The 12,970-nt window shown below is 35.8% G+C and overlaps 1 protein-coding gene across 4 annotated transcripts in view; it reads left to right on the top strand.

Annotated features, from left to right (window-relative positions):
• Positions 1-12,970, top strand: part of LOC102951351 (lymphocyte antigen 75) — a 133,669-nt gene that overhangs the window by 73,723 nt on the left and 46,976 nt on the right. For all 4 annotated transcript variants that reach the window (XM_042994543.1, XM_042994542.1, XM_042994540.1 and 1 more), the window contains 4 exons: positions 3,182-3,347; positions 5,018-5,185; positions 6,522-6,638; positions 10,831-11,025. In XM_042994543.1, coding sequence (XP_042850477.1) covers positions 3,182-3,347; positions 5,018-5,185; positions 6,522-6,638; positions 10,831-11,025 — 646 coding nt within the window. The remainder of the gene's footprint in view (positions 1-3,181; positions 3,348-5,017; positions 5,186-6,521; positions 6,639-10,830; positions 11,026-12,970) is intronic.

Genomic DNA, 12,970 nt, shown 5'->3' with positions numbered 1-12,970 from the left:
GGCTCTCTATGTTTGCCCACTGAGATGTATTGAAGGGTAAAATATAGGGCTGGTATGTGAGGCTGCATATATTATGCTCTGCATAGGGAGTGCCATTTACAAAGATTGTGATGTGAACTCTGCCCCCTGCATCTGCACAGTGCATGACTGGTGAAGCCCTAAACCAGTATTCTTCACTCTCAGAGAGAAGGCAATTGGCAGAGTAGGACAGAAGAGTACCTTACATCGTGAAGTAAACCTAAGTTATATATACCTTGGGGAAACCCTCAATATACCAATGTGGTATATACCAAGATGGTTTTAGGACTGCATGGAAAAAAATGTGATTGAAAGTGATTTAGTCCTAGCACACACCCAGAGTTGAACTGGAGAATGGGTGAAAAAACTTAAAATAGACTCAGAAGTAAACATTACCTTTGACAAATTTTGGATTCATTACCAAATGAATCTAGTACATTCTAGCATGTACTAGAAGCTCAGTTAAAACTAGCATTTAGAAATTGCTTGAATGTTTTCTCTGAGACTCTCAGAGCCAGATCGTCAGCTTGAACTAGTTTTTAAGACTTACTATATCAATTCTTTCATAACATTGCTTTTATTTATTTCCTCTTCAGTGTTTGGGTTTATGTGAAACCCATCATTGTGTCTCTTGTGAGGGTAGTAATAAGTTATTACATTTCCTAGTTTCAATCACCTTTAACCTTTTGAAACAAAAGCAATACCATCCCTGTGGAAAATTTGTAAATTTATAGTAAATATTTTTAAAAGAAAATTAAGATCACCTATAATCCCAGTAACTAGTGATAAATATGATTTAGTAATCTGATATATATCCCTCAAGTTTTTTCTATGTACACATGTATTTTTTTTTAATGTTTATTTATTTTTGAGACAGAGGGAGACAGAGTGCGAGTGAGGGAGGGGCAGAGAGAGAGGGAGACACAGAATCTGAAACAGGCTCCAGGCTCCGAGCTGTCAGCACAGAGCCCGATGCGGGGCTCGAACCCACAAACCGTGAGATCATGACCTGAGCGAAGTCTGACGCTTAACCAACTGACTCACCTAGGTGCCCGCACATGTATATTTTTAAGATAATTAGAATCATACCATTTTGTAACTTTTTATTCACCACTTAAGGATTTTGGCCTTATTTCTTACCCTATTTTCAGTCTGTACCTATGTTTCTCTTTTTTCTTTCACTCTTTAACATATTCTATGTAGCTGTTTACTATGTATTTGCATAAGCTGCCTTAAATCTTTGGAGCATGGACAGGATACATTTTACACTGAAAGCAATGGAAGGGTATTGAAAGATTTTAAACCTGGTAGTGACAATATCGGATTTTTACTTAAGAAGAATTATACTGGCAATTATACTGGCAGAGGGTGGGTAAGGAAGCGAGCAGTTAGGAGATTTCTTACAGAAATTCATGCAGGAAATGATGTTGGCCTGAACTAAGGCTCACGGCAGTTCTGGTTTATATAAAGTTCAGACTGTGGTGGTGGCAGTGGGTCACTCAAGTACACAGAAGTGGAAATACATAGAAAGAGAGGAAGTCAAGAAGGCTTGGGAGCTGGATGAATTACCCACATGAACATTAATATCTGTAAGTCGATGGCTGGACCAAGAGGACAGAGCAAGACATGGGGTATCTCCCCAGTGAATATCAGGGGGGAATAAGGAGGCAAGTCCTCAGTGAATGTCAGAGAGAGCAAGGAATCTGGGAGCTTGCATAAACCTCAAAGGAAATGACTGAAGGAGATAAAAAATAACCTGCTATCCCATTCTCATAGCCCTGCGGTATCTGAGAATGGAAAAATAAACAGCCTTCCCTTGTGGGTGTTGAAAGGAACTTATTCCCTTGGGAAAGGCAGGTTTTAATTAAGATCAATTAAGGTCAAGAATTTAGTAAAGAGACGCTTACAGTCGTAATAAAGAGAGATCACAATCAGCAGAGAGATAGAAGGTGCGGTGATTTATCTATGAGGAATAGAAGTTCCAAAGACCTGCTGTGAGTGCAACAAAGGTGAAGAAATCCAGGGTAATAACCAAGTGCAAGCAACATCCCATGGCCAAAGGGCACATTTGAGGTCAGAGGCTTAGGCCACAAGGTTACAACTGGAACTCTGGTGGAGAACAGTTTTCAGAATGAAACAGTTGGTGGTATTGAAGCCTGAACATGTTTGTTATTTATGGTTCACTAAGAATACTGTGTGTGGCCTTTGCCCAGTATTCCAAATAAACCAGGGATGCAGAATTGCCTTGGACCTCAGGACAGCTTAGTTCATTGGGTCAATGTATAAGGGCTGGTGCTCTGACAGCACCATGGGGAAGCCCAAACAGGTCTGTACCCTGGACTTTTGTACCTATTCTGTAAAGCCTCCCTCAAGATAGGTGGGTGGTCAGGCCCTTGTCAGGATGTAAAGATAGATGTTCATAGACTTTTAGTGCACAGTAGAGTTTAGTGAATGAGGAAGCTTTTCTACAAAGACAAGTGTAAAAATAGCAGTGTGAGAGCCAAAAGGCCTGAGTCAGGGTTAGAGGGAGAGAGCCAAGATTTATGTAGCTCTTCCTGTGCACCAGCTGGCCATTGAGTTACATGTTTTATACGTTACCCCATGAATTCCAGCCCTGAGAGGTTAAGTGTCATATCGGTTTAATAGATGAGGGGATGGAAACTTGGCAAGGTAAACTCAAAATCAAAAACTAATATGGGACTGAGCCAGAATTCAAAACTAGATATGCGTAGCTCCAGAGCCCATGTTCTTTACACTACCACATAATTGTTTTTCTGACTTGCAACAACCAATAGTTCCAACTATGTGTGAGGCAGCCTAGCATAATGACTCGGGCCATGGACTCTAGCACCTGATGGCCTGGATTGGAATCCCAGCACTGCAGTAAACATTCTATGTGACTTTGGGCACACTACATGCCTTCAGTTTCCTCATCTGTGAAAGAAATATAAAAGTTCCTATCTCATATGGTTGTTAGGAAGATTAAATAAGTTAATCTTTGCAAAGCACTTAGAACAGTGCCTGGCACGTGGTAAGTGCTGTGTAACTATGTGCTAAATATAAGATAAAATTAAAAGTTATTAGATTGAGCATGAGGGTTGAAATAATACAAAGGAGATATCATGAAGTATTGCCACTTGAACTGTATTTCGGCTGCTTACAGGATGAACTCAACTATGGTTGGTCAGATGGGAAACATCTTCAATTTAGCCGCTGGGTTGAAAATAATAATCAACTTGAAGACTGTGTGATGTTAGACACTGATGGTTTCTGGAAGACATCTGACTGTGAGCATCAGCAACCAGGTGCTATTTGCTACTATCCAGGAAGTATGCTAATTTTAAATATTTTAATTTATGGGGGGTGGTTTTGTAAAATCTGGTTTTGAAATTATAATCACGTTCTTTTTCTACAACAAAATTTGTTGTGAAAATTCAAGTAGAATTATTATATATTAAATACTTTGTCATTGATTTGTTATTTTAGACATGTTATATCTTTATTTTTGTCAGCTGACAATGGTACTTGACCTTTGAGTTTTAACTCCCGTTGGTCTCATTTTGTATGTATTTTGTGTTTATGTTCTATAGAAAACTCATATTTGTGAGAATTATTTTTTTGTAATTCTTATGATCAACAACTAATCTTTCTTTTTAAGAGTCACTGTTAAGATTCATTTGTTTGCCGGTAACAGTAACCAGCTCAAGCCAGCTTAAGCCAAAAGGGACACTTAGATCCTCAAAAATGAAGATATCGCTGAGCCTCATGAAGAATGGGAATCACAAACTGAATGGAATCTGGAACCCAGAGATACTGTCTCCCACCTGTCCTTTCTGTTTCTCTCTGTAGACCCGCACTCTTCTTTTTATATACTTTATGCTTCTCTCTGTGCATGGTAAAACATGGCAGCTCTGTAGCTTTCAATGATAGCCATAACTGGAGATGGATTGACTATCCCTAAATTATACTTTCCAAATTCTTAGAATCTGATGTACCTCGCTAGAGTAAGGTGTGCAATCTCTAGCTCAGTCAGAGTAAAGTAGTTTTACAGCTGCCAGAGGCCCACATGTGTGTGTTTGCAGTAGAAAGAAAAGACTACTTCCCAAAGGGAGTTGTTGCAACCTGGGAGACATGCTGGATGGTCTCTACTGCATATTAAATCTGTTTGTTGACTTTGAGTAGAGTATATCTATATTTGCATCTCCTGGAGTATATATCTTTTTCATAATAAAAGCCATAATCACATTTTCAACTATTTCTGTTTGCTTTCATTAAAGCAACAACTTAGAGCATCACATATTTCATTAAAATGTACCTTTAATAAATAAATAAAAATTAAAATTTATCTTTAAAATTAGAGAAAAGGAGCACCTGGGTGGCTCAGTTGGTTAAGTGTCCAACTTCAGCTTAGGTCATGATCTCACAGTTTGTGAGTTCAAGCCCTGCATTGCGCTCTCTGCTGACGGCACAGAGCCTGCTTGGGATTCTCTCTCTCTCTCTCTCTCTGTCTCTCTCTCTCTCTGTCTCTCTCTCTCTCTGCCCCTCCATCGCTTGTGCTCTTTCCCTCTCTCAAAAATAAATAAACAGTAAAAAAATTAAAATTAGAGAAATACCAGTAACCAGAAACTTAAAGATGAGTTCCCAAAGTTATAGTTAGGTGCCTATTATTAATATCCTTGTGTAGTCTCTGAGGTTGCCCCTTGTATTTGAGGTTTGGTGATACAAGAATACAGAAACAACATTTAACCTAATAGGACCTACTGTTTTATATTCTCCCACTCACTCCACAGCAGGGGAAAGAAATTATGTTAAATAAACTCCTTCCTACAGAAACCCAGTTAAGAGGTCACATTATATTTGAGTATAAACAGAACAGGCATCATTAAGCTATTATTTATTGGCTTCCTGAATATTCCCTACACATCAAGCCTAATTACTCTGAACAGGATTTAACATTTACATCTAAGATTAGAATTCTTACCATTGTCATTTTTTTCAGATGAGACTGAAAAAGAGATCAAACCGGTTGACAGTGTTCAGTGTCCCTCTCCCATTCTGTCAACTCCGTGGATACCATTTCAGAACTCTTGCTACAATTTCATGGTAGGAAAGACTAAATATCATGCAGTAACACCAGATGAAGTTCATTCTAAATGCCAGAATCTGAGTAAGTATCTTAAGTGTTCTAAATAAGTGATTATTAAAATTATTGGCTATTTTTTATTTAATAGATCCAAAATCACATGTTCTGAGTATTTGAGATGAAAAAGAGAATGACTTTGTTCTTGAGCAACTTATGAGTAATCATTACATTTGTTCATTAAAAAAACAAGTCTCACCTGAGTGTGTTATAAATATTTTTAATTAGCACTAGCGACTAGATTTCAAAAATACTCATCTCCTAATTTCTACATTATCAACAAAAAATTAAAATTTGTGTTTAGTTAAAATGGAGAATATAGGGGCTACTCCTTTACCTATCCATTAGAGAACCAGTCTGTCTTTACATGTATGAACAAAATGAGTTCTACTTTAAAAGACACAGAAATGACACTAGCAAGCAGAGAACTGGATGTTCAACCAAGCGAGGCTACAGGCGAAGTGAAAATAGGCAAATTTGCATAGTTGAAAGCTCAGGTGAGTAAATGAAAGCAAAGAAGAGCTCTGCATAAAAGAAATGCATATTTCACACTTGTGGCTCTCAGGACTCTCCAGATATTGTCGGTGAGATCCACTGAGGCTTTATGACTTCTCAGCAGTGGACCTGGGAACTGTGGGAAGTTCTTATGGAAAATATCAAACCATTATTCCCAAAAATGTAGAAACTAGTCTTGAGAGATAGTCTACAAAAAAGAATCCTTTGAAAAAGAGCAAGGTTGAGAAACACTACATGCCATTGTTTCCTGTTAGACATTATCAAATATATATTAGCATGTACTTTAAGAAGTACAGGCACAAATGAAGTAGTTTAACTTTGTTTAATTAATGTTTGTGACATTTTTATCCATCTAGTCTTTTTCTGAGAAATTCCTGCTAATTTCCTGAGGGACACCCTCTGGGAAATATTAAACTTTTATAATCCAAATATCAGAGTGATCTCTAAAGAAAAAGATCTAGCATATAGACCATCCAAGAGGTTATATTTATTATAGTTTTTGACAGTGTATCTTTACCAGTGTAAATTTGTACCAATTCGAAACAAGATTTAAATGGAGGAAAAGTGAAGCAAATCAATGTTTTAAATTCTCTACTCAGCTATAATTTTATACTAGGCTATAAGACATCAAAATGTTTGACATCAGAATGTCAAAATTTAACATCAAAATGTTTGAAAACTTATTAATCTATTCATTTTCATACAATGAGATAGTTTTAATTTACACATCTGTCTTATTTTTCAATATTGTTTTAGAGTTTATTAAACTAGGAAATAAAATTTTCTAAATCTATCAAAGTGTTCTAGATAAGTAATTATTAAAATTATTGACTATTTTTTTTAACAGATCCAAAATCACATGTTCTGAGTATTCGAGATGAAAAAGAGAATAACTTTGTTCTTGAGCAACTTCTGCACTTGAATAATATGGCTTTATGGGTCACATTAGGTATAACTTATGAAAGTAAGTTATAAATCTACTGGTTTTCTTTATATTCATACTTCATTATAAATTAATTATCAATGGAGCTCCTGGGTGGCTCAGTCGGTTAAGCGTCCGACTTTGGCTCAGGTCATGATCTCGTGGTTCGTGGGTTTGAGTCCCGCATCGGGCTCTGTGCTGACAGCTCAGAGCTTGGAGCCTGCTTCAGATTCTGTGTCTCATCCTCTCTCTGCCCCTCCCATGCTCATGCTCTGTCACTCTCTGTCTCTCAATAATAAATAAATGTTAAAAAAAATTTTTTTAATAAATTAATAAATTACTTATCAAGCTACAGATGTATAGTTCTTCAACATATGTGTTTATCGATATACAAAATTATAATTATGCACTTAGCAGAACTTACATAAATACCAGACAGTTTTTGTATCTCTAATCTGCCATTAAAATGCCTTTACCACCAAGCTTAGAGTCACATGGTAGAAAATAATTTCCTTTCTTCACTATTCCTTCTAGCAATTTAAGACTAACTAAAAATGACCACACTGTCACAGAAACCTTCGATATTGACTTTATATCTCTCCTAAGAATATGGGATGAGTGAGAATGGAATTATACTTCTATTAATGTTGCACCTTTTGGTTTACAGCATTGGTTTAGAGTATACGTTAGAAAAATGAGAAACAGTCTGACAGTGGGATAGAATATTTGAAATTGGGACTGAATACCACAAGTCCAAGGTATAATTGCTATGAAATTTTTTAAAGCAGTTTTGCTTTAAAAAAGCAGTTTTGAACTGTGCCAGTTTTGAAAAATACTTACTTACAGATGTCCTGAAAATCATAGAAGTTTGGAATTAGGAAAAATGTCACTCTGGGACATAATATATCAAAAGCATACATTTACCCAATAAGGGGGTGGGGCTTACTAGGAGACAAGGGACAGTGATAGCCATAGGCAGAAGCTAAATTACTCAAATATGACCTTTTTTTTAACGTTTATTTATTTTTGAGACAGAGAGAGACAGAGCATGAACGGGGGGGGGGGGGGTTCAGAGAGAGAGAGACACAGAATCTGAAACAGGCTCCAAGCTCTGAGCTGTCAGCACAGAGCCCGACGCGGGGCTCGAACTCACGGACTGCGAGATCATGACCCGAGCCAAAGTTGGCTGCTTAACCGACTGAGCCACCCAGGCGCCCCTCAAATATAACCATTTTAAAAATAGTCTTCACCTTGCTATCTAACCTGACTCTTTCTTAGAGTTGCTAAAGTTTTTCTTAAATATTTATGGCTTACAGATGAATTAACAAAAATCAAGCTATCAAGCAATAGGTAAGACTTAGCTTGCCAGTTGAAGATGAATTCATCATAGTAGGACTTCCGTGCCCAAATCTTTTCTCCAATGACACTTGAATACCCTCAAAATTAAGGAAGGGGGAAAAAATGGAGAGAAACTAGGTGGAAAGTTCCCAGCTGTACATGAAAATGACTGAGGAAACTGATGCCATAGGAACCAGTGGAGACCGTACCCAGGATACAGAGTTCAATTTTACCTTTTGATATACCTTATTAGTTATATTATCAGAAACACCTGAAAATGTATTCTTTCTTCCAAAAAGCATTTTCAGATCTGTAAACTTCCTTTTAATAATCTTAACTTCTTTTATAAATTGTATGAGTAACAGGATTTCTGACTAAAATATGTAGAAATATGAGTGACATATAGAAAGATGTTTCAAGCAAACAGCAAATTTAGTTTAAATTTAATTCTTACTGGCTTGATTCACACCCATAGATTTGTTAAATTACTTTAATCTTAAATAATATTTAATTATATATACCACCTATACAAAGGATTTTGTTTTTTAAAAAGTTCAGACTTTTCGAAAATAGGGCCATGAATAGAAATTACTAAAAGAAGCCACTTATCAACTAAAAGATACTTCAAGCCAAGTGAAAAAGTGACCCTTTTGTATAACAACTTTAGAAATATATCACTGCCCATCATATTGTCCAGAAAATTGTAACTTTAACATTTGGGAAGAAGGAAAGGGTGACTGGGAGACAGGAGGTGATAGAAAGCAGCAAGCAAGAACCAATCATATGTACAGTATTTCTAGTGTATCTTTGCTGCAGGCAGATATTTAGGTATCTCTCCTCAGAAGATGGTAATCAGGAAAGCTACAAACAACCAGGACAACAACGGGTATGCGTACTTTATAATTACTTCACTCTTTATGCCAATTTATGATTTTAATAAGCCTAGCAACTTGTTTTTCCAAAAGCGTTAATAAGATATATTCCCATATCATACAATTCAGCCATTTAAGATGTACAATTTAATGGCCTTTAAGACAGTCACAGAGTTGTGCAGGTATCACTACCGCAAAAAGAAACATCGTACCCATTAGAACTCCTTCCTCATTCCCTACCCCTCTCCCAATTCCCAGCAACTACTCATCTATTTTCTGTCTTTAGAGATTGCCTATTCTACACATTTCATATAAATGAGATCATACAATACGTGATTCTTTTTGTGACTAGCTTGTTCTACTTAGCATTTATGCATGCAGTACTTTAGTGTGTATCAGTATATCAGTCCTTTTTATGGCTGAATAATATTCTATTGTACAGATATACCATATTTATCCATTCATCAATTGATGGGCATCTAGGTTCTTTTCACTTTTTTGGTTATGAATAATGTCACTATAAGCATTCATGTACAAGTTTCTCTGTAGATGTATATTTTCATTTATCTTGGGTATGTACCTAGAAGAGGAATTTCTGGGTCTTTTTTTAATCCTTTGAAGAACTGACAAACTGTTCTTCTAAGCTGCTATACCATTTTCCATACCTTCCCATTTTTTCCATACGTATGCCAACGCTTCTTTTTATCTCTCTTTTTTATTGTAGCCACCCTAGTAGTTATGAAGTGGCATCTAATTGAGGTTTTTATTTCATTTCCCTGATAACTAATAATATTAAACATAATTTCATGTGTTTATTGGCTATTTGTATATCATCTTTGGAGAATACATTATTCAGATCATTTATCCATTGTTTATTTGTTTTAATACTGTATTTTCTTAAGTTTATTTATTTAGAGAGAGAGAGAGAAAGAGAGTGTGAGCAGGGGAGGGACAGAGTGGGGGAGAGAGAAAGAGAGAGAGAGAATCCAAATCAGTCTCCATACTGTCAGCACAGAGCTAGACTTGGGGCTCAATCTCCCGAATCTTCAGAGATCATGACCTGAGCCGAAATCCAGAGACAGATACTTAACCAACTGAGCCACTCAGGTGCCCCAGAACCTTTATCCATTTTTTAATTATTTGTCTTTTTTATTGTTGATCAATAAACATTCTTTATATATTCTGGATATAAGTTCCTTGTCAAATAAATGATTTGTAAATATTTTCTCCCATCACTTTACTTCTTTGAAGTAATCTCTACTCTCAATGTGGGGCTCGAACTCACAATCCCAAGATCAAGAGTTGTAAGTTCTACCAACTGAGTCAGCCAGGTGCCTACCCCCCATCACTTTCTAGATAGTATAATCTGTAGCACAAAACTTTTTAATTTTAATGAAATCAAATTTATCTATTTTTTATCACTTGTGCATATCTAGAAGACTTTGCCTGCCCTATGGTCATAAAGACACACGCCAATGTTTTATTCTAAGAGTTTTATAGTTTTAGCTCTTACCTTTAGGTCTATGATCTATTTTGAGTTCATTTTGTATATGATGAAAGGAAAAGGTCAAATATATATTAGATTGACATAAATGTGCACAATTGTGTATGGCTTAGGTCCGGAGAAGAGATTTCTGTCACTAGTTTTATAATATATAAATTTTTTAAATGAAATAATTATACTAATTTTCATTGCAATTAAACATATATACAGTAAAAATGAATATTTGGTTAAAAATAGTAAGCATAAAGTTATTGCAGGATGGTGAAATTATAAGTAAATTTTAATTTTTATGTTTCTAATTTGTAATTTCCAAATTAAAAATAAGCATAATTTACTGTTATAGTCAGAAAATATTTAAATATTTATCTCTTTATGTATAAAGAGATATACATAATTATATAACTTTTTAGAAAGCAGGTAAAGAAGAAAGAAAATTAGTTGAGTTTGAAATATTAACCTCATAACTCTAACTCAAATCGTGATTTAATCTCTAATTGTAGAAAAACTGTTTCTTCTCTAGATAATTCTCTTCTGTGGTCTGATAAGACCATGCTGTCATACACAAATTGGAGAGGAGGAAGACCAGATATAAAAAATGGCAATTTTTTTGCTGGCTTGAGTACTGATGGCTTCTGGGATATTCAAACCTTCAATGCTATTGAAGAAATATTTTACTATAACCAGAACAGCATTCTTGCTTGTAAAATTGAAATGGGTAAGTATGCTAATGTAGAATTTTCACTCCATAAGGCTAATTAGCTCCGCAAGTGGGAATCATGCAACTATATTTTTTGAGTGCCTCCTCTATTTTCAGTCCTGTGAGAGGTACTGTGGAAGTTACACAGGAAGGAAAAGATACAGTTCCTGGTGTCATGGTCTTGATCTCAAGGAGTAAAATGTAGTTGGGGAGACAGCATGAAATTCTTTATCATTGTTTCATGTAGGTTACTTTTAGGTGATTTGGTACTGACTTAAATTTGTTGGAAAGTCAAAAGGGATCAATGAAAACAAATAATGACAACAAAATGCTTTGAGAAGAAAGTAAAACTTGGTTGGGTCTTGAAGAATGGAGAAGATTTTTATAAATAAGAAAGTGTGTTTGGGTAGAGTTTTGACATTCTAGGCTGAAAATAAATTTCTCTTAAATTTGCCTAATTCCTTAAATAAATCTATTTTAAAATGCATATCAGTTTAAAATTTTTCACAGCTTAAAAACTGTTTTAAGACCTCTGCTAACATCCAGGCTGACCTTTTCCCTTCATAGTACCACAGAATAACTTTCTGGAACACCATTTCCATTAACAATCTCCAGGGATTCCCTACTACCAATTACTTTGGGTCCATGTAAGCTTTTAAGACTTTCTAGAAACACTGTCTATCCTAAAATTCTAGGCTTTCTTCCAACCTTGATTTTTTCCCCCCATTCTTGGCTCAATAAGGCTCTTTTTCTGTGAGGCTGATGTCTTAATTGTCCCATGTATAGTGTATGCTTATCCTCATTTGCACCTTTACTTATGGTTTTTTATTGACAAGAAGTCTTCCACCTTTGTTTTACTTCTTTAACAAACTTTTTATTTTAGAATGATTTTATGTTTATAAAAAAAGTTACAGAGACAGTACAGAGAGTTCCCATATATATCATAACCAGTTTCCCCTATTGTTGACACCTTGTGTTGGTATGGTACAATTGTCACCACTAAGAAACCCAATATGATGGATTACTTATTCACTAAAGTCTATACGTTATTTAGATTTTTAACATTTTTACTTAATATCCCTTTTCTAGTCAGGATTCTATACAGGATACCATGCTAATATAGTCATCTCGTCTCCTTAGGTTTCTCTTGGCTGTAAAAGCTTCTTAGACTTTTCTTGCTTTTAATGACCTTGACGGTTTTGAGGAGCACTTTTTTGGTCATGTATTTTTTTGGTCACGTTTTTTGTGGAATGTGTCTCCCTTCAGGTTGGCTGATGTTTTTCTCATGATTAAACTGGAGTTGTGGACTTGAGGTTTAGGAAAAACCACAGAATTAAAGTGTCATTTTCATCACATCATATGAAGGGTATATGCTATCAACACGACTTCCCACTGTTGATTTTAACCTTGATCACCTGGCTCTAGGTGTTTGTCAGCTTTCTCCACTGCAAAGTTATTCTTTTCCCCATTTCCATGCTGTACTCTTTTTAAGGAAGTCAGTATATTTAGTACATATTTACAGGCTGAAGAGTTATTCTCCACCTTCCTGAGAAGGGTGTATGTATGTAAATTATTTGGAATTCTACCACGCAAGAGATTTTTCTGTTCTCTCCCATTTTAAAATTTATTCAGTTATTTATATCAGTATCAGTTCATGGTATATATTTTATACTTTGGGTTATAATACAATATACTACATTATTTAATTTTTTTTTTAATTTTTTTTTTAACGTTTATTTATTTTTGGGACAGAGAGAGACAGAGCATGAACGGGGGAGGGGCAGAGAGAGAGGGAGACACAGAATCAGAAGCAGACTCTAGGCTCTGAGCCATCAGCCCAGAGCCCGACGCGGGGCTCGAACTCACGAACCGTGAGATCGTGACCTGAGCCGAAGTCGGTGCTCAACCGACTGAGCCACCCAGGCGCCCCCTACATTATTTAATATTTTATTAAAATTGTTCT

The sequence above is a fragment of the Panthera tigris genome, chromosome C1, assembly GCF_018350195.1.
Source record: "Panthera tigris isolate Pti1 chromosome C1, P.tigris_Pti1_mat1.1, whole genome shotgun sequence".
Classification (NCBI taxonomy): domain Eukaryota; kingdom Metazoa; phylum Chordata; class Mammalia; order Carnivora; family Felidae; genus Panthera; species Panthera tigris.
The sequence above is the reverse complement of the archived record's forward strand: the minus strand, read 5'-3'. Positions and strand labels throughout refer to the sequence as shown.